The 23859-nt window shown below is 36.8% G+C and overlaps 2 protein-coding genes across 2 annotated transcripts in view; one reads left to right on the forward strand and one right to left on the reverse strand.

Moving 5' to 3' along the window:
- LOC117984287 (zinc finger protein draculin-like) overlaps positions 1-23859 on the forward strand; it is a 321299-nt gene that overhangs the window by 194580 nt on the left and 102860 nt on the right. The gene's annotated exons all lie outside the window — the stretch shown is intronic.
- On the reverse strand, positions 8196-12852 carry LOC117984266 (uncharacterized). Its single transcript, XM_034970888.2, has one exon. It carries the CDS (start codon positions 12841-12843, stop codon positions 11455-11457), a length of 1389 nt encoding a protein of 462 aa, XP_034826779.1. The 5' UTR covers positions 12844-12852; the 3' UTR covers positions 8196-11454.

Raw genomic sequence — 23859 nt, forward strand, 5'->3', positions numbered from 1 at the left:
ACTAACAAAAATATGATTTTGTATCTGGTAAAATAAATGATTTTATTATTATTGTTATTATATATTATTTGCTCTCACGCCCGTGTACAAAATAGATACATATAAAAGCCAAAAAAGTTTATAATAAACTTACATACATAAAAATAAATAAACCTACATAACCATTACATACATACATATTTGTACCGGGCGGAGGATTACACCCCGGCAGGGGAGACCAAACGGCCGGGGGTCAGGGTTACAGGTGAAGAAATCGGCGGACTATCCTAGCCGAGTCCAGCAAGACCGCTTTTTGCATCCTGGCTGCGAGCGAACTGCCACGGAACCCCAGTCGCCTCAGATGTTGAGCGAGGCTGACTGGGATCAACCCATTCGCAGATATGACGATTGGGATGATTTCAGTGGACTCCACATGCCACATGTCGGAAACCTCGTGAGCCAGATCGAGATACTTACGCTTTTTCTCCGTCTCAGCTCTCACGAGGTTTTCGTCATACGGAATGGTGATATCCACCAAAAACACCCTCGACTGTGCCCGGTCCACCACCACGATGTCAGGCTTATTCGCTAGAATAGTCCTGTCCGTGATGATGGACCGGTCCCAATAGAGCCGGACTCCGTCGCGCTCGAGTACCGGCACCGGTGTGTACTTGTAATACGGCAGCCTCTCATCCAGGAGACCGTACTTCAGAGCAAGCTCTTGGTGAAGGATTTTGGCTGCTTGGTTGTGTCTGTGCAGATACTCAGTGTTGGCAAGCGCTGAGCATCCCGAAAGCACATGTCTGAGTGACTCGCCGGGATGGCGACAAGCTCGACAGATGTCGTGAGTGCCGTCCTTCAGAATGTACTTTCGGTAGTTCCGCGTCTTGACCACCTGATCTTGTATCGCACAGACAAAACCCTCGGTTTCCCCGAAGAGGTCACCAAAGCGCAACCACTGCACGGACGCTTTTTTATCTACGTGTGGCTCATTAAGAGCTTTAAAAAAGCGTCCGTGCAGCTCCTTCTCCCTCCATACGGCCCGGGAAATCAAAGAGTTCCCGCGGGATTTTTAAGAACCTAAATCCACGCGTATGAAGTCACGGGTATAGTGTAGTGTTAATAAAGAGGGGCAGTTTTGACATCAATGGGTGATACCAGACAACTCGCACAATCCAGAGAATTTAATTTGAAGCGAGAGCCGAGAGGCATCGCTTGGCGGAGTGTTGATAGGATGCCTGTTCTTTATTCTTGCCTTTATTCGTTTTGAATCTGTACTAGCTAATACCCTCGAATTCATTCGCATGAATTTAGTTGGAACTCTTTGATTTTCCTGGACGAAAAGTAAGCCTATATCCTTCCCTAAAATGTATCTATCTCTGTATTAAATTTCGTCAAAAATAGTTAAATAGCTAGGCCGTAAAAAGCTAACAGACAGACTGACACAATTTCTTATATTTTACTAGCTGATGCCCGCGACTTCGTACGCGTGGATTTAGGGTTTTAAAAATCCCGTGGGAACTACTTGATTTGATTGAACTATACCCATGCAAAAAATCACGTCGATCCGTTCCTCCGTTGCGACGTGATTGAAGGACAAACCAACAAACAAACACACTTTCACATTTATAATAGGGGTAGTGATAAATTAAGTGCGGATGAGACCCATAGAAGTCATTTCACTTAAATATTTAACGATTGTTACAAGGCTCTCAGCGTAGGAGCAATATGATACACGGATCCAAGATGGCGAAAAGTTAACCAAATTACCTACTCGCTATAACCCTAACCTTACCCAAAATGTCATGGAGATATCGTTTCAAATTAATTAGAGCATGTTACGACATCATTTATTTTAAAACAACAACGATTATGGGCTTAAAATACAGGTATGTACGAAATGCTTTTCAGTTTCTTTACTACTAATACTTATACATAATTAATTATATCTTATCTTTCTTTTATTTTTAACATCATTCTTTGTGTTTTCTATAAATTTTCTCTGGTCTGTCTGGCGTTGACTGTGCTACGTCGTCGTTGTACGTTGGTGACGTCGCTATGACAAATCGTTACTGCAATATTATGACGTAATGTCCTATCTTTTTTTTTGATACTTTTATTGACAGAAGTAATTCGCAAATCCAAATATGTTACATCGCTTTGGCTAATTTTCACCCTACCGGCAAAGAAGTGCCGCCAAATAATTTAGCATTCTGATAAGTACCTACTTACAAAGCAGCGTAGAAATTGGTTAGGGTTAAGATTCAACTGCCATACCCGTCAGCTTCCATCTGCATCGCTTCTTAGAACGAGGTAGATTGTCTTCGTGCGATTACAGTCAAGGATTAACATGTCATCAAATAAATAAATAAACATCCCTTATGCTGAATGCCTTATGTTGAATGTCGATTATTATGGTAACGGTCTGTCAATAACATATTGGCTTCATATGAATTTCTCACGCCCCAGTGTGTTGTTTCCTACGGGTCGTGTGTTTTATGATCCTTGACACGGCAATCCAAATGGGACTTTTTATTTATTGCTAGCTTTTTCACTCGCCACTTTTGTTCCTGTAGTTTTGTAGATTTATCATTTCACATATACGTAAGTATAATGCGTAAAAAATGACTTCTCACGCGCCATTTTAACTGCATGTGTCAAATTTCATGTCAAAAGTACGATTTTAGTCACAAAAAAAGTGGCCACGGTGATAGGGACAAAACATAATCATTTTGTCACGTTCTAATAAGAGCTTAAATGCATTTAGCTATCTCGCTCTAATAGTAAGTGTCACAATAGGGCTACTTCTAATAGTCCTTGTTCTGAGATTTTAGTCCTTTTTATAAAGGTGTATTGACATGACAGTTTCTCATAGAGTTAAAATGGCGCGTGAAAAATCATTTTGTAATGACTAAATCCGCCCGTGTCGAACTCGTAAAAATCAAGTATTAGAGCGAACTAAGTACAAATTCATTTAGGTTTTTTAAAATCCCGTGGGAACTCTTTGATTTTCCGGGATAAAAAGTAGCCTCTATGTCACTCTCCATGTCAGTAACTATACCCATGGAAAATTTTGTTGACCCGTTGCTCCGTTGTGACGTGATTGAAGGACAAACCAACAAACAAACACAGTTTCACCATTATGAGAAGTGATGAGTAGTGATGTTCTCCTGACCGAATTTCAACCACAGCAGTAACTTTTTGAAGCGAAGCTTTCTTTCGGACGTCGTGTCGTCGTGCGCTCGGATTCCGGGAAGTAAAATGGGAAAAAGTCGTAATCATCACCGTCACCATCACCGTCAACACCACCGTCACCGCCGCTGAGGAAAGAAATATTCTTTTCATTCATAGTTCGTCACCTCTGGTGGTCACTGTGTATGCTCTAGCAGTCTCTATTCTCTCTCTCATATAGTTAGTTCCTTTGCTTACTTAGTCAATTTTTGCCCCTAAATCGTAACCGCAAATCTGGATAGCAACTTTTTATTTTACTTGACTTCTTCAAATTTACTGGCTGACTGACTGGACTGGATTGGATCATACTGCCTAGTCTAGTCTAGTCCAGTCAAAACAATTTTCCCTATACGACCTAATGTGAATCATACAATCATCACCTTTTCTTATAAATTACAAGCAAAAATAGCTGAAAGTAACCTAGTCACCATGACCGCGAGCGATAGCGAGAAAGAAAACTATTTATACGTGAATCCGTTATAACTAAGAACTTACTCATAACAACTACAGTAACTTATTTTAGAGTTATGGTACTCTGGTGTATAAGTTATAACAAAACTTTTCAACTGTATATACCTAATTCTTCTACATAAAATAATATTTTTATGAAGTTTTTACCTCGTTCAAATTGCATTTTCTAATTAAAACAAAAAGACTGACTCGCGTAAAATGGACCAATATTTTTGGTACCAGTCCATGATGACTGAAGAAAATAAAAGAAGAACTCAAAATATCAGAATCTCTTGTAGAAATTACTGTCTTGCTCTGAGTAGGTTTCTTATACATTACTATAGCTTATGCTCGCAACTTCGTCCGCGTGGACTATACAAATTTCATGCGTCAGAATAGCTCCCTATTATGACGCAGCCAGCCTGCATGCCAAATTTCAGCCCGATCCATCCAGTAGTTTGAGCTGTGCGTTGATAGATCAGTCATTCAGTCAGCTTTTCCTTTTATATAGATTATAGGAATAAAAAATTACTCGAATTACCTATGTAAGAAATAAAATCTAATTTCACAAAATATGTGCACCACCAACACACATAAAGTCGTAGCATTTCTTGCATTTATATTTTCCTGTCCATTTATTAGTACAGAAGTTTTACTCCCCTGTCAAAGTTTAAAGTAAACGTTTCATGTATCTACTGCTAAAGTTACTCGCTTAAGCTAGATTCATGTTATCCTGGTAGATATATTTAGAACTTTCCTGTGAAATACTTACTAGCCAGTCATGTTATCCTGTAGATATAATATGCAGAACTTTCCTATGAAATCTTCAGAGTAAGTTTGTAAAGAAATTATGCAATAGGGAAATGCGTGAATAAGTTTAAATGCGAAGTCAAACTCTAACATAAATCTGCTTTTACTCAGGTATTTACGTAAAGATAAGATTTCTGTGACTAATGGTCGATTCAGGTCTTTTTACCCGACTGCGCAAAGGTGGTTGCTGTTATAATATATTGTATATATATATTGCTATAATGTTGGGTAAGTAATAAGTTCATCGAAGATGCCAGTCTAATAAACTCAAATAAAGAAATACGGCAATAGGGTCTTGGACTGTAGAAAAAAAATTATGTGATTTTTTGTATAGCGGTAGTTTATTATGAGGTTAGAATTGCAGCTTGAAAAGTTTCAAAAACGTCCGTGACAGGCAAGAACTCAGGTTATTCCATAAGTGTTCTACGTTGGAATACCAAACTAAGGTAATATTACCGTAGTTTCAGTTATAAACATATCAGGACAAAAGTGTGGGGACAGGATATCGCCTTACGTATCTACTCCAGTAACTTTAGTTGGATTTATGTTACCCTAGGGTACATCTGAAACTTTCCTGCAAGGATTATCCTTAGTCAAGTTTCTACAGCAACAAGAAACGATACTTGTATGATATGAAATATAAATAAATGTGCAAAAAAGTAACTTTCGTATACAATACACAATTGTTATGTTATCACTAAGCACTAGGCTCTCATAAACTATCAGTCATAAGGGCATGTTCCCAAAACTATAAAGGTTCAATTTATTTTTATGTAAGTAATTTATTTTTAGATGTTTTTTTGCTTGGCGTGAGAGTAAGTAAAATATTATAATAATATAAAATACTAGATGATGCCCGCGACTTTGTCCGCGTGGATTTAGGTTTTTAAAAATCCCATAGAAACTCTTTGATTTTCTGGGATAAAAAGTAGCCTATGTCCTTCCCCGGGATCCAAGCTATCTCTGTACCAAATTTCCTCAAAATCGGTTGAACGGATGGGTCGTGAAAGGCAAAGGCTAGCAGACAGACAGACAGAGATAGACAGACAGACAGAAGGACAAACAGATAGACAGACAGACAGACACACTTTTGCATTTATAATATTAGTATGGAAGTATGGATAATGTCCTTCCAACCAAATTTTGGATACGGTGCGGCTAATCTCCGTAGAATTTAGCCATCTGTGATTTTGTGGTGCAAATGTGCGTGCGCAAACACAGGTGCGCTCTCTATTCCCTCATCCTCATGGCCCATGGGACGGCAATCCGACACGACCGGAGAGCGATCAGGCGCAGGAGTTTACGTGCTCTACGAAGCACGGGGGTAAATATCCCCAGTTTTCCTTACGGCTAGTACCTACTGAAAATTTCTTGACAGAAAAACCCAACACTTTACCTACTATTTTCATGAGATCAGGCGCAGGACTTTACGTGTTCTACGAAGCACGGAAGTAAATATCCCAATTTTTAGTTCTCTAGGCTCAGTACTAGCCGGAAGGAAAAATTGACAGAAAAACTCAACACTTTACCTATTTTTCACCCGACTGAGAATCGAACCCAGAACCACCTGCAGTCGAACATGCTAAACACTCTGGACCAACGACAGACAAGAGCTAAATATTTAAACATCTTAGCATTTAAGATTTAAGGTTTCCCTTTCATTATGATTAAAATGTAAGTACTTCTTTGATGTCTATATTAATTTCCCTTTCTATTGTCATACTAAATTATCCTTTATTCAAAGTTAGTACAATAGAATTGTAGATAGAATTTGATGATGATGAGAAAACTATAACGCAATTAATTCTGTTAAGAGCACATTCAGCTAAATCCAGACTAAACGGTCTAAGATCTCAGTGCCGCCAGACTTTACTTATTTTCTGAGACACACAAATCACAATTTGTGGGACAGATTAATGTTAGTGAGCACCTTAAACGTACCTACGCATATTTGGTAGCTGGCCAATTTGGTATCAGCTGCTAAAGGTCAGAGTGCCGATTTTTATTTTTATTCCCTGAGCTGCCTGAGCATCATGATAATAATTAATTAATAAACCGGTCAAGTGCGAATCAGGCTCGCGCAACGTGAGTTCCGTACAGTCGTATTTTTAGACATTTTGCACGATAATTAAAAAACTATGATACATAAAAATAAATAAAATTCGGTTTTAGAATGCTTAGGTGAAGCCCTTTCATATTATGTTACCCCACTTGATATAGTTATCTTACTTCAAATATTGAAAATACTAATTATTAAATCATGACCACAATTTAATTTTCTTTGTGTGATGTGACCACAAATTCACAGTTTTCAGATTTTTCCTCTAATGTCTGCTATAAGACCTACCTACCTACCAAATTTAATGATTCTAGGTCAACGGGAAGTACCCTGTAGGTTTCTTGATAGACCGACAGACAGACAGACAGACAGACAACAAAGTGATCCTATAAGGGTTCCGTTTTTCCTTTTGAGGTACGGAACCCTAATTACGAATCAGACTAAAAGTAAGACAAAATAATTAGTAATTGTTATTTTTATCTGCGGTTTAAGATTAGTTCAGTAGTGGTTGCTATGAAACTGCTTCAAGCGTCACTCAGAAAAGCAGGTAAGTATTATTGGAATATATTTGGCAAATAATTATTGAGATATCCTTCCAAAACTTGCGCGAGGCAGGTACACAGGTCACAATGCGTAGAGGTTTACCGTAAGATATACTTAATTACTCTATTAAAAAAATGCAAAATAAATAATTTAATAACCTCGTATAACTATCGTAACCTCTAATTATCCAGTTCACGATCTAAGCACCGAAGGTATTCGAGTCTTGGAGAAAGACTGAAATAAAAACCGTCAAAACACCCGAATATTTTATACAAATACTTTCAATATTCGACTAGGACATCGCAACAGATCAAACAATATTTCGAATTAATAATGATATTAGGGCGGATTTAACCAATTTACGGATCAGCCGTCGGCCGCGGCCGGTCCGATGATCGGCCCGCAATGCGACGCGGCACCATTTTGCCAGAAGCTACACGAAAATGTCAACAAAACTTCACTAATGGTTCGTAATATTGCATTTGCTGTAACAAAATCGGCTTATCAGGTTTTCAGTTGACTCTAGTTGAAAAGTGTGAAAAGACACTTTTTTTTTTTTTTTTTTTTTAATCTTTATTTTTTTGGGACTTTTGCCCGACACGGACACGCCAGCCCCATCGTAACCTAAATTACAATCTAAATTTCAAAATGGAGTGCAACAGATAGACCCGAAGAGATATTACTGCTTATGCAGGAATATTTCAATAATTGATTTAAAACTTTCTGTTGTCGGTACACTGAGAAGACTCGTAAAACCACCTATGTCATATTTATTCATGTTATATTTCTGCACCAGCATCTCCCTCCGCAAGTTATATCTGCTACACTCCACTAGTACGTGCTGGACATCATCTGCCATACCACAAATATCGCACTTGTCAGATTCAGCTTTTTTCATCAAAAATGCGAATTTATTAGAAGGATAGTGCCCAGAACGCAACCTATGAGCTACAACTATATATTTCCTACTTAAACGAGTATTACCAAACCAAGGGAAACACGGAGGCTCGCATTGTATAGTTTTATACCAAATTCCTTTTTCTCTACTTCTTATGTCAAAATATTCCTTAAATTTATCACCACATTTATTTTTAAAACTATTTAAGATTTCTGTAAAAAATGGTACAATGGACAATTCTTTACCAACATTAATTGCTAATTTTGCTAGTTTATCAGCCTCCTCGTTTCCTCTTAGGCCTATATGAGAAGGAACCCATTGCAATCGCAGATTTATGTGCCTAAAATCATATATTTGTTTCAAGATTTCGAAAGCTATCGGTAGACCTCTGCTGTATCCAGAGGCGCATCGAGCTAAGTGTTGCAAGGCACTTCTGCTATCTGAAAAGATAACAAAATGTTGCCCGCTTAAGCCAGAAATGTATTTTAGAGCTTCGGAAATTGCAACGAGCTCCATCGTCATAATACAAATTTGTTGATTTGTTTTGAACATAACTGATTTCCTTTCACTCAAATGGCAAAAAGCTGCTCCCAAACCTATATTATTATTGGACCCATCTGTATAAATGTGTACCCAGCTCTCATATTTTTCTTGTAGTTCATTAATTACCAAGTATTTTAAACATCCAGGTTCAACTTCTTTTTTTGCTACCGATAAACAATCTAAATACGTCCTGATTACCCTATTTAAATTTATATAAGACACCCAAGTCTCAGATTGATACATGTCTAGTAAATCAGTGGAATAAATGTTATATTGTTTACATTCATTATATATGATTAACAATAATGGCTTTTTTTTGGACCGCCAATATCTATCATGAGAGCTTGAGCCAAGATCATTTAAGAGATTAATAGTTACATTATTTGACCAAGTCATATTTTTAATTACATATTTATACGCAAGATACAAACGTCTTAAAAACAATGGTTGTATGCACACCTCGCTCTCCATGACGTGGATAGGTGTACTTTTAATAAATCCTCCAATGATTCGAAGGGCCTGATTCTGAACTCGATCAAGCTTCAACAAATGTGTCTTTGCACTAACATCATACAAAAAGCTCCCATAATCCAACCTACTTCTAATTAGTGATATATAAAGACTCCGTAAGTGTTTAGGGTGTATACCCCAACCGGGACCAGCCAACACTTTAAACACATTTAAAAATTTTAATATCTTTTCTACTAATTCCTTAATATGTCTACTCCAGCGCAACGATCTATCCAACCACAAACCCAAATACTTTATATATTCATCTATACCTATTGTAATATTATTATTAGCGACTAGCTTTATCTGTTTTCTTCTGAATCCTCTATCAAATATACATACCTTTGTTTTGCTAGTCGATAACTGAAGACCTATTTCATCTAAATTTTTAACCATATAATTTAAAGCTTCTTGTAGGTATTTTTCACACATATTTAAGTCTTTATGATGGAGATAAATTACAAAGTCATCTGCATATTGCGAGATAAAAACATTTTTTATTTGATGGCAAATCATATATGTGGTTATATTAAAAAGTAATGGTGACAAGGGATCTCCCTGAGCGAGTCCTCTATTTGCATGTCTAACCTCAGTTATCTGACCATCATTTTCATATTTAATCATTAATTGTCTATCACTCAAAAATGACCATAAGTATTTACAAATATTTTTTCCTATGTCTAGTTCATCTAAAATTTTAACTACTCTATCAACTAAAATGTTATTATAGGCATTTTCGATGTCCAGAAAACAAGCTGCTGTGGATACTTTTTGAGAAAATCCTATTTGTATATATGTCACAAGTCTTGATAAGCAATCTAGGCTAGATTGGGCTCTCCTAAAACCAACTGTATGTGGAGACAAAATTTTATGTTTTTCAACATACCATTCAATCCTTTTGCCTAACATGTTATGAAATATTTTGCAGAGACAAGAAATAAGTGCTATCGGCCTAAGTTTCGGATCTGTATTTTCATTAGTCGTGGCTTTGGGAATTGGCACTATCAACGTCTTCCGCCATTGATCTGGTACAACACCTAACCTAAATATAGCATTATAAATATTTAATAGATATAATTTACCAGCTGGCGGTAAATTAAAAATCATCGAATAAGTTACACCGTCACTACCAGGAGCTGTATCTTTCTTTTTCAAACAACATTCTAACTCTTGCATTGTAAATGATCTTTGTAATAATTCGTTGTTTGAATTAAATATGGGTGGACAATTAATGACTGAATCTGGAGTTAAAGAATACAGCAATTCTTTTGCCTTATCGTTGGATGGACAAAACTTTGATTTCCGATAACCTTTAAACCAACGCATCTTATCCCACATGATCGATGTAGAAGTTGATTCATTGACACTCATACAAAATTTTTGCCAATCCAAAGATCTAGCTTTCTGCAATAGAATATTAGATTCCCTAGTTTTTTCCTCCAATTTTTTAAGATTTCCTGGAGTTGGATTTCTTCGAAAAGTGCTCAATGACAGCCTACGTTCGCCTACGATTTTAGATAATGAGGGTCCCCAATATTCTTTAGGCTTAAATTTGCTCGTCGGATTGGTACAAAAAATGATTTGAGGAATATTTTTATTCGCTGAGATGTTAATTTCTTCCAATAAATAATCATAATATAATTGCACGTCACTTGCCGCACAACTGCAACTATCGATGTTTGGAAATACATTGATTAAGTCATTATTGTATAATTTCCAATCTGCTTTTTTAAAATTAAATTTTTTAGAGAGGTTTAAATTATCTTGGTAACTTGTCGACATTTTAATTAAAAGATGGTCGCTTCCCAAGTTTTCGTTAACAACATGCCATCTGAAGTTTACAGCTATATCCGACGAAGCAAAACTTATATCAGGAGTCGAACTTTGTAAAACACCGTTTACTAATTTAACTCTAGTGGCATCTCCGTTATTTAGAGATAAGAATCCACTTTCCTGTGTTGAGTCAAATAAATGTACTCCTCTTTGGTCTATTTTATTTGACCAATTCGAATGATGCCCATTAAAATCACCTAATATAAGTGTCTTTCTGGTAGTTTCTGAAAAAAAACAATCCCAATCCGATTGACGGGTTTGAACAGAAGGGGGGCAGTAAATAGATACAACATATTCCAAATCTTTACAGTTCAATATTTTAATGTGAACAGCTTCTATTCCTGGATTAATCGAATCAACAGAGTAAAGGTGTGATCTGATAGACTTATGAACAATAATAGCAACCCCCCCATAAGAATCATGCCGATCTTTTCGATAAATGTTATATCCACTAATATGGAGCGCAGTGTCTGCATCCAACCATGTTTCAGAAATAACAGCTATATGTATTTTTTCTTGATGCAAAAAATTATCTAACATTAATAACTTAGGTTTCAAACTTTGTGCATTCCACTGAATGATATTTAAGTAAAAGTCCTTATCCATTAAAAAGAAACTTTGAAAAAATGTCATACAATTTTCCTTCACTCAAAAAATTAACTAAAAACAACTTACACTCTTCAAAAACAGCTCTTACCACTAACATCACTTTATCATACCAATTTTCTTTTGATAGTACAATTTCCTTAATTCTGTTAAGCAGATTCCAAATATTAAATCTACTTTGTTTTCTTTTCCCCTCTTTTTCTGTAGATTCATCTTGTGTATCTTGATCACTTTCCTCACTTCCATCATAATCTATTCTGTCGTTCTGAGATTCGCTGCTATTCACAGTATCCGTTTTCTTAACTCTCTTTTTCTTTTTGTCCTTATTTTTTTGATTTATTATTATCTTATCTGATTGGTCATCCTTATTTCCATTTTCGTGTACTATAGCCGTCGTTTTCAGCACGCTACTGTAAGTTCTACCCATTGTATTCACTGATACCGGATCTGTATAGCTTCTGTCAAGATCTATGTGTACTTCCTCTCTCAAGTTGTTTGTCTTCTCTTCTTTCTGATTTTTCAAATATATTTCTAACGCATTTTTGTATGTAACATTATGCTCACTCATTATAAATCGAATCTCTTTTTCTTTTCTAAAAAAGGGGCAAGACTTGTCTAGTGCCATGTGTGGACCTTTACAATTAATACATTTATATTCTTTGATTTCACAATTATCATGAGCTCCACCACATTTCGGGCAAACATTCTTATTTAACTTACAGAATTTCTTAATGTGCCCAAAAGACCAGCACCCAGAGCACCTAGTTACTGGAAACTCAAATCGTTCGACGTCAAATTTAAATCCATATGCATATATTGATAACGGCGCAACGGGGTTTCTAAAGCATAATCGTACAGATTCGCTCTCAACCCACTTACCCTCCTTATTTAGACGTTTCAATCGTTTAGCTGAAATTATATCATAGTCACACGTCAAACTTTCTAAAAGCTCCTTCTCGCTTGTACCTATATCAACTCCTTTAATTATTCCGTAAGACAAATTACCTTGATTTGTAAACTGAGCTCTTATATCCAAATCTATTAGTTTTCTTAAATTTATAAGTCTTTCGGCTTGATTTTTGTCACTAAAATGTATAAAAATTTTGTATGGACTTTTATACTTTATTTTAAGCACATTCGAAATATTTTCGTCTCTTAACAATCTAGCAAAAGCCATCTGTTTTGGAAGAATTTGCACTCCAAATAAACTTACTTCATAATATACACCGCTCATGTCTTCTGTATTTTCATTGCATGACCTGTCCTTTTCAAAAGACTCGGTTCTAACATGTTTCTTTGATTTCCTTCTCGACACTGTTATAAATCCGTCCTCACTACTGTCTTCGGTCTCCCGCGGTCTCTTATCGACTTTTTTCAGCATTAACTCATTATTTACACACTCGCCACTTTGTTCCACACATAGTTCTTGGTCACTATACATTTGAATTTCGTCACACTTACTACCGTCACTCATAACATCCATTGCCATAGCTAATATTATTTACAAGTGGGTAATTTGAAATAACTTTTCACGTAATCGCACGAATATCTTGAAACTAGCGCTCGCTAACGCGGTTCACGCGCGACTGGAAAAGACACTTGCACAGTAGCAACTTGCACTGCTCTCCTACAAACACTATGACGTGGTATACCTACATACTTAACCTAAGATCTCACCTTTGGGCAGGAGCACCCCATTACGAATTTTTTTTTGTATTGCTATAGCTCGGTTAGGCAAATGAGGTTAACTAAACTAAACTCAGAAAAAACTAGTTCGAAATAGATACACACGAACATTAAAGCTAAAAATCCTGTAAACTCGTTAGCTTACACTTTTTTGGCTTTACGCTTGGTTGCTCTTCTACATTTTTCTGAGTGTGATATCCGGACTGTTCTTCCAATTAAACGACATATTCGGGATATGTTATCAGGACTTTTCAGCAAAAATCTCAATAGAGGCGACTTGTGAACATGTTTTTTCTACCATAAAGCTATTTATAAAATGTACGGCCTACGTGTACGGAATAAAAGTAGGCGCCTACCTATGTGCTAATTAAAAGTTCTTGGATATTGCATTGCATAAGAGCATCGAAGCTCGTTTATTGGACTATGAAAAACTTTTCATTCAATAGGTATATTCATACAAAGAAATATTTCAATAAAAAAATTAATTAGATCCGCGACGGGTCGAAATGGCTATCGGGGAGGAAACGCCCCGCATTCCCGCACAGCCGCCGCGCTAACCCAGTGCGGGTAAGCGCAGGTGACGTGCGGGTGTGCGGGGCGTCCACCGCCTCATACCCCGATTGCCATCACGACAAGTTGTCTATTATTATTTTATAATAGCGAAAGTGTGTTTGTTTGTTTGTCCGTTCACGTAGCAACGGCGTTAGATCGATATGATATATTAGGTATATTTATCATATTATATTAGGTATATCTATAAGGTTAATAAGCCGTACCTATATTAACATAGGCTGGTTTTTATTTCGCCAAAAGGAGTCCCTTCGGAATAAACGAAATCCATGCAGTCAAAGTCACAGGTAAAAGACTAAAAGCTAGTATTAAATATTTATACGTTTGGTTTGTTTAAAAGTATCTACTACTAGATGATGTCCGCGACTTCGTCCGTGTGGACATTATGTTTAAACATCCCGTGGGAACCATGGATTTTACGGGCTAAAAAGTAGCCTATGTGTCAATCCAATATATTTTTTATCAATCTCCATTCTAAATTGCAGCCAAATCCGTCCAGTAGTTTTTGCACAGGTTTTTGCGTGAAAGAGTAACAAACACACATACACACACACACACACACGAATATATATAGTTTGTGTATGTGTTCAACTTTCTTCACACTACAACCACTTTCACGTTGTAACAAACTTTCACGTTTTTAATATTAATAGTGTGATTTCCGACTGAAACGAAATGTAGAGTAATAAAACGAATTTAAACCCCTGTATGAAATGGGCGTCTGTTACTTTCTTCATACATTTTACGAAACATTTTCAGAAAGAAGTACTGAAGTTTAAAACTTTGAAAGCGATAAAGTTTTCGCTGACTCAGCATCTTGTAGCTCACATCCATCGGCGCCGTCTACTAGCATATCATACTTACAAGTACTTATATTTAAACACGTTTTATGCTTTCCTTTAAAACAAAGTTTATTGTGTATGCAATTAGGATGAATTACCATCGATGTAAATAGAAACCGTACACCAAATCTTCACTTAACACATGGTACCAACGTGATAGAACCTTTGCAAAAAAAAGGAATTGTAAAAATCGCAAGAATCCCTAACTAATTTTTTGGGGATAAAAACATGTTGACTCGGAGTATTAGCTACCACTGTACCAAATTTCATTAAAATATTATTATGTTCAGTAGTTTATGCGTGATGCTCGTATAGACAGACAGACTGACAGACAAAAATGAAAAAAATAGAGTTTTGGGTTCAGTATCGATTATAGAGTGCCCTCCAAAAAAATCTAATTATCTCCAATGTACAGAATTGGAACTGTTACAGTTTTATAAGTATAGATAGAAAATAAAATGAGAAAACAAACTCATTTATAATTATTATCTATCTACGTATTTTGGAGAGTGTGGTCAAGAACTACAAAGGAGTATGCCCATGGACACAATCACAAGAAGCATTGTACCTTAAATGTTTTATTTATTTATTAAAGCCAAAATTAAAACATAATTTCTCAATAAGTTTCCTGAATATTTGTTTTAGGATTAAAAAAAATCTATCTATAGACTCTTTTTTACTTTATAGCTGAACCTAATCTCATAATACTTATTGTCATTTTTTATGGTTAATATTTCTGAAATGCGAAAACAGTTTTCGTTAATTTTTTCTACAAATATTCTGATGATGTCATTGAACAAATAGAATTTGATTCGATGGTGATACAAAAATCTTGAAAACAGTACATTTGTTCATACTTGAATGGGCATTGTCTTTTGACATGGTTCCACTTTCACCTTTCTACTAGGTAGGTATCGCCAAGGTCTGTACCCGTACCCAAAGTCAGGGGTTCGGTCCCCGGCACTCAACCTTAACTTTTCGGAGGTAAGTACCTACAGTTGAAACTCGATTATCCGGCCCTCAGTTATACGGATTCGCGATTATCCGGACTACCAACCAAAAATTATTCAGCCAAGTGTGAGTCAGACTCGCGCACCGAGGGTTCCATACTCGGGTATTTTTTCCGCCGTTTTGTACGATAAATCAAAAACTATTATGCATAAAAATAAATAAAAATCTGTTTTAGAATGTACAGGCGAAGCCCTTTCATATTATGATATCCCACTTGGTATAGTTATCTTACTTTGAAAATTGAAAATACTATTATCACATACGATTTTCTTCATATATTCGATCATCTGGATTTTCGATTATTCGAATCCCTAACGACAACAATTAGTCCGGTTAATCGAGTTTCCACTGTATCTGCGTTTTAGGCGCAATAGGCGCAGACACGAACTGGTAGGCACTACCTTAATAAACACGTTAGAACATCTAACCTATTTGTGTATAATTACACTGCAGTTCTAATAGTAATAAAGATTATATAATAATAGATTGTGTGAAGTAAAAGCATCTAGAATGCTCCAGGGGGTACCGACTGCTAGAGTACGCTCGTACATGAATGTTATAGCTAAGTGTTAGACTATAACTATGTTATAACTATGTTAGTTATAAACTTACTAATTAAATTTGATAGCGTTGTAGCCTATTTCTAAAGGCAAGAAGCTTAAATAACTTGAAACAATAGATGGATCCTATAATATAATAATTAGGTAGGAATCGTATCCTAATTAATACATTCAGTCTTTTATAACTAATTTCACAATCAATTTGAGGCTTGCCTTTACACAAGTTAAAAAATCTGTTAAAAATAGGTATACTCCTGAAAAAGTATATAACACAATTACTCAACAGGGTCTTGGATTGGACTGTAGCAATAAAATGATGTGGTGTTTTGTATAGCGCTAACTTCTGTGGCTAGAATTCAATGTAATTTGAAAAACATGACGACTTTTAATTATTTTAAGATGAACGTCACGCTGCGCTGTACGGAAGGCGATTAATGACGTCACAATCTATAAACATAAATATTCATAATATAAATCAGAGTAATTTCTGCGGGAAAATATTTTTGTACTAAGAAATTTAAAAATATTTGTCGTTAACGCCCTGTGACGTCATTAATTGACTTCCGTACAGCGTGACGTTAATAATTAATTATGTTAAAAATAAAGAAAACTCTAATTTATTTTTTTAATATTCTCTTTATTAATGAAAGCTTACGCTCGCGACTTCGTCCGCGTAGACTACACTAATTTCAAACCCCTATTTCACCCCCTTAGGGATTGAATTTTCAAAAATCCTTTCTTAGCGGATGCCTACGTCATAATAGCTATCTGCATGCCAAATTTCAGCCTGATCGGTCTAGTAGTTTGAGCTGTGCGTTGATAAATCAGTCAGTCCTTTTCCTTTTATTTAATTTAAATTTTAGCCCCATAAACCATCGCTATACAAAAAATCACATCATTTTATTACTACAGTTCAAGACCCTGTCGAAGATAGGTAATGTAGGTGGATTTGACTCGCAGCTCGCTCTAGCAATGAGCGGGGACTGCAATTACTTTTATACAAGGCACGGCATTATCCATACTAATATTATAAATGCGAAAGTGTGTCTGTCTGTCTGTCTGTCTGTCCGTCTGTCTGTCTGTCTTTCCGTCCGTCTGTCTGTCCATCTGCCTGCTAGCCTTTCACGGCCCATCCGTTCAACCGATTTTGATGAAATTTGGTACAGCGATAGATTGCATCCCGGGGAAGGACATAGGCTACTTTTTATCCCGAAAAAATCAAAGAGTTCCCACGGGATTCTTTTAAAAACCTAAATCCACGCGGACGAAGTCGCGGGCATCATCTAGTATTATTAAAAATCTAATTTTTGACAAGATCAACCGCCGAGTTCCTTGATGGCTCTTTTAAGAAGGGCATTTTGCACCAGCGGTAATTAGATAGAGCATTTGACGATTCAAAAGTAGGTACCTACTTGTAAACGTTTTTTTGAATAAAACTGTGAAAACCTATTATTAGCTTCTTTCTAGTTACTTAATTTTAAGATTATTAAGATCAATAAAATTTAAGCTCTTAGTTTTTCAAATAAAATATTAATCCTTCTATTTCTGCTGCCTATTAATATTATAATGGACTAGCTTATACTCGTGACTTCGTCCGCGTGGACTACACAAATTTCAAACGCTTACTTCATCCCCTTATTGGTTCAATTTTCAAAAATCCTTTCTTAGCGGATGCTTACGTCATAATAGCTATCTGCATGCCAAATTTCAGCCCGATCCGTCTAGTAGTTTGCGCTGTGCGTTGATGATCAGTCAGTCAGTCAGTCAGTCAGTCAGTCAGTCAGTCAGTCACCTTTTCCATTTATATATTTAGATTACATTACATTTTGGGGATTACATTAGTAGGTAGATAGGTACCCATTCGCATTTTCGATTTGTCTGATCTGAGGACATTATTTTTTAATGTATTGTTGGTACTAAACTTTAAATTATTTACAATATAGCTATTTTAATTCGAATCACCCATAAACACTGTTTAAAAGCACATTTGAACAATTTTACGATTAAATAACATTCAAATGAGATCTTTTTATGGGCCTTTAAAAGTTATTAAGCGGTAAAAACAATAGGCAGGATCAAACAAATTGAGCAATGAATAGAGGGAGAGCATTTTGTATAACATTTAATAACAAGTTAACAACATAACAGCTACCTATAAAGACTGGACAGATAGGAACAACAATAACAAAACGTCATGCTGCATGATTTTTTGTTCGATAGGTACCTAAAGTCCGTTCACTATAACTTTTCCCCTGACGTCATACTGGCACCATTGCTTTGTTTGCTTAATTCCGTAGAGCTTAGGGTTTATTATTGTGTGATTTTTGCAATGGTGCCAAATATAACGTCAGGGGAAAAGTTATAGTGAACTATAGTTATAGGACTGTACTTACGATTTTGTTTACATTATTTCTTATGAAATATGAAATACTAGATGATGCTCGCGACTTCGTCCGCGTGGATTTAGGTTTTTTTTAAATCCCGTGGGAACTCTTTAATTTTCCGAGATAAAAAGTAGCCTATGTCCTTCCCCGGGACATAAGCTGACTCTGTACCAAATTTCATCAAATTCGGTTGAACGGTTAGGCCCTGAAAAGCTAGCAGACAGATAGACAGACAGACAGACACACTTTCGCATTTATAATATTAGTATGGATTAGTAGTATGGATGGATAGTATGGATAAATCGATGATTATATAAAAACAAACCCTTTCGAAACCCGGCAATATTTCGATTTCCGAGTAAGAGCAAGTGTCAAAGCAAAAAGTTTAACATGCCTAGGTATAAAAAATGTGATTGTTACAACAAAAAGCACTCAACGAGAAATATTATTAAAAAATACAGGCTATCAAAAAGTAAGGAAAGCTCCTAAAAGTCGGTTGCGCCGCCTTTATGCCGGGAATCTGATCCCGTTTTATTAATACCTAAACCAAAAAGATGACAAAATATTATTTTATTGTAACCCTAACCTTATTAAGCTGTGATAGCCTAGTGGTTAGGACGTCCGCCTTCTAATCTGAGGTCGGGGCTTCCGGGCACGCACCTCTAACTTTTCGGAGTTATGTGCGTTTTAAGTAATTAAATATCAGTTGCTTTAACGGTGAAGGAAAACGTCGTGAGGAACCCTGCATGCCTGAGAGTTCTCCATAATGTTCTCAAGGGTGTGTGAAGTCTACCAATCCGCATATGGCCATCGTGGTAGACTATGGCTAAAACCCATCTCAGTGTGAGAGGAGACCTGTGCTCTGTAGTGAGCCGTTAATCATGATGATCCTAATCCGTTAGTAAAACTGGGACATCAAACCTCATAGTCTGCCTACTATATGTTTTGCCGACTTTGGCAGGTGGCTATTGATTAAAACTTTTTATATCGATTCAAAATATACGCGAATCTAAAGTTACATGCTTTTACATTCATAAATGATAAAACCACAGGCAGGACAGTTCATGTGAAAATGTCGTCATATACAAGGATACTTTAATCTACGAGTACTTATCAGTATTCCAATTTACGATACTAGACGAATAGACCGCGGCAGCTGTTCGTTCACATTATATGGACCAATAAACAAGTCGCTCTTTGCTCAGCTCAGCTCGGCTATTAGGTTCCCATGTAACGCATGCCTGCTTAGAACTTCCATTAATTAGACGAAATGGAGCCATTTTGGCGCTCAATGCAGGCATTGGCTTGAATTGGACTCTGGTTCTATCGAGATGAACTACCTGTAGATCTCTTAGTTAGCCCTAGTTTTACCTGATAAAGATTTTAATCAATGTCCTATGAGTTTGGCCTATTTACTCGTACTTACTTCTAATTGGCTTCTATACATTATCTAGTATCAACTTGTGTAATGATTACTGATTTAATATTACACCCCAGACACTCCACAACAAGCGTACCTACTGATTCAATTACCAGACTAGTACCGGAACACCAGCCTGTCCGCCAAAGATTTGTGCTGAGGTTGAGCGAAGCTAATCGAGCGGGACAAGGATAACGATACCATACTATAACATACTATACTATACTATGTATACTATCTTATAATATTCTATAGTAGTAGGTATAAGTATACAATACGACCATACATAAGCAACACCAGTTCGCGTGATAACAAAGTGAAAACCGAATGATGCCAGTGCGGCAGTGCCAGTAGCTGTGCCATTACATTGCCGGCTACAATAAAGTTTCGCTTCTTTACGTGGCAATAGTAAGTCTGCGGCCCAGGTGGGAGCAGGCGCGCCCTGCGAGGCGGCCAGCGTGTAAAATAAACTCTTAACGTTTACAAGAAATTGGTAGAAAGAATCGCGGACGCGTCCTAATCGAGAGCGGCTCGGAGAGTATGGTAACGTATGGCACCACGCTCCCAGCTGGGCCGCAGACTTAAGTGTTCTGTTCTAGTAGTATAGCTTGTAGTTTTAACGAGTATGACCTGAATCCAACTGGATTCTATCGATTGCTATTATAGCAAAAATCAAACGTACTTCAACAAAAAGGTACTCATTTATTACGTAGGTAATCATTTTCGATACCATCGGGAATTTTCCCTGAAATTATTGCGTCGTTATAGCAGCTAAGAAGCGTTCAAAGAGAAAAAATAGTCATTAGGTACGTTCCAAAAATCATAAAAAAAATTAGAAATAAAATATGTTCCTTGCTCAAATAGCTACAAATCAGGCTACAAAATATAAATAGGTATAATTGTCAATTAGCGAGTATAGTGGATGTGATATTTTTACTTGCTAGAAAACGAAAAGGGAAACGGCAGGTACATTAATTAGTTTTAGGGGTAATAGAGAGAGAGCCAGCGCCTGCCAGACCTTCCTTATTTTATGATACTCGTAGCTGAAAGTTTATCTGCGTATTGTCCCCAACACTGAGAGGAACGTTTGCTTGTTTGGTTGTTTGTTTGGATCATGGTAGCTATGGGAGATAACAGGTAACAAAGGTGTAAATAATTTACGTCAAAGTATAAAGTCTAATTTTTTATATTTTCTTCGGCGTATTACTTATTAGAATTCACGTCATGCATGCCAGATACTTGTGTCGTGGGAACCCCGCCAGACACCCTTAAACGTTAATATTTATTAAACTTTAAAGGTGTGTGGCAGCCTGGCAGGGGGTTGCCACTATAGGTACTAAGTGTCAGGAAATACATAACGTGATTTCTAATACTAATACTAAAGAAAATATTTAAAAAACCTTTATTACCTGTTCTCTCCCAAAGCCACCATGATCAAAATTCCAACAAACGTTCCTCCCAGTGTCGGGGACAATACGCAGAGGAACTTTCAGTTTTTTATAAATTAAGGAAGGTCTGGCAGGCGCTGACTCTTAGATAAGAGATTGTATATTATTTGCAGCTCTGTTATCAGTTATCACTTTGCTCAAAGTTATTAGATAAATTGATATTCATAATTCAACACAGAGCAGATTTATGAAAAGTTTTCCGGTCATAGCTCAACAGCTGTGTTTGCAACTATTTTAAGGGTTCCGTACCCGAAGGGTGCCAACGGAATCCTATTACTAAGACTACGCTGTCCGTCTGTCCGTCCGTCCGTCTGTTTGTCAGCGGGCTGTATCTATCTCTTGAATCGTAATAGCTAGAGAGCTGAATTTTAACAGAATGTTTATTTCTATTACCGCTCATCCTATTACTAAAACTCCGCTGTCAGTCTGTCCGTCCGTCCGTCTGTTTATCAGCGGGCTGTATCTATCTCGTGAATCGAAATAGGTAGAGAGCTGAATTTTAACAGAATATTTAACAAATTTCAAAATGGCCGCCACGAAAATAAAAAAAAGTATTATTTCTTGTACAAGGGTATGGAATCCTTCGTGTGCGACTCCGACTTTTAATTACTATTTTATTTGAAACTAGCTGCCCCGACAAACTTCGTACCGCCTAACAGTTGATTCTTTTCCAGGCAATTTTTTAAATTTTTCTATCCGTAAGAACCATCCTCGTACCTACTTCAAGGAATATTATAAAAAAAGAATTAGCAAAATCGGTTCAGATGTTCTCGAGATTTGCGATCAGCAACACATTTAGCGATTCATTTTTATATATAGAGAAGATAACAAATGAAAATGACATGCAGAGTCATTTTAATTTGCAGATAAGCAAGTCATTTTTGGAATTTATAACCGAACAGTATTCAAATCCGGAATGAAAGTTGAATAAGTTATATAAATCCTCCGGATCTCGTTACGCAACGAAATTCAATCGCAATTCGCAGGCTTGTAAACTCTGAAGCGACGGAGTACGTGACATAAATATTTAGAAAAATCATACAGAGAACGTTATTTTTTCTTACTTTTTATAATTTCTATCATGCGAACAAAGGGGAAAAAATCCGCCATCTTGTGACTTCTTAGCTAGGAAATATATTTTGATTAAATATATTATTCAATCTAACGACGATTACGCACTCCACTTCCGTCTTCCGAGTTCTATCCGCTATCCATGAGAATACCAGCGAGTATCTACGACATAATATGTCATAAGCTACCATACAAAACAAAAAGGAACGTATTTTCTGACTCAGATCGAATGAGTGCGTAACCGCTGTAAGTCGAAAGTTGAAATCGTTTTCTAAGTCATTTGCGGAAAAATCTAGAAGTCCACTTGTAAGTATTGTTTTCCCAAAAAAGCTCTGAGTTTATGGCCCTCAGCAGTGAAACAGCAACAAGGGGGGAGGAAGGCCATCGCATCGCCTTATAACGCAGACATCTTCAAATTATCAACATGATGATCTGAAGGGTTCAAAACAGTGCACTTGTCTCGCTCCCACTTAGCTCGCCGATGCATTTTCATAAAAATATCTAAGGTGACTACTTATTTAGCCACACATGCGCCGTTCGTCGCTTACCTTGCTATTCAACTGAAAGTTTATGACGTTGTTCTTCTGCGTTGCGTAGGCTACTACTTAAACGAGCCGGAGAAAAGATGTGTTCAGGCCACCAGTCCGATTCTTAATTGATATCGTTGAAAATTTTTATCACGCCATCATTTAAAAATCGGTCTGATCGTTGGTCGTTAATCGACGTCAAACCTAAAGACGAATTCGTACTCTAGTTGGATTTGTTGAATCTGGGAGCCACCGCATTATTATCCCAAGAAAACTATTATAACTGATAGGGCACGACCCTCAGTAATGAGGAATACGATGCAAAAAGAGTGCTGTCGCAATTCCGCTACGCGATGATTTCGATCTGAATATTCAACGTATTCTAATCAATGTGCGGCACTGACATATTGTCTCTCTGCCAACGACTGTTCAGTCAGCAGTTTCCAACTTGCACACAAACTGCAAACTGCACAGTCGTACCTAATAGTCGTTTAACTAGGTACGACTCAGCTTAACTTCTAAACGACTAACAAACGCTTTAGTTCAACTGACCGCGTCCTACCTGTTACGATTTATTGATGTCCGACTGAAGGTCGATTTCTAGTACGAGCCAATTGATCGGCTATCGCGTTGTCGCCAAGCATTCAGCCGAAGCTGAACCTGAAAGTTTAATAGCCCTAAAAACTTCAGTTCAATATGGGCTATAAAAGTTATTAAAATAATGTTTTTTTAAAGTTTATATTGACTGTTGTTTCTTGACATTTTTCAGTAATAAGTATGACCTGCACGTCGCTTCTTCCATTACGCTTGCGCGGATTCGTATTTCGTAGCAATTATCCAATTTCACTAGAAATAGCGCTTACTAGAAATCTTCAGCT

Source organism: Maniola hyperantus, chromosome 8 (genome assembly GCF_902806685.2).
Source record: "Maniola hyperantus chromosome 8, iAphHyp1.2, whole genome shotgun sequence".
In the NCBI taxonomy this organism is placed as follows: domain Eukaryota; kingdom Metazoa; phylum Arthropoda; class Insecta; order Lepidoptera; family Nymphalidae; genus Maniola; species Maniola hyperantus.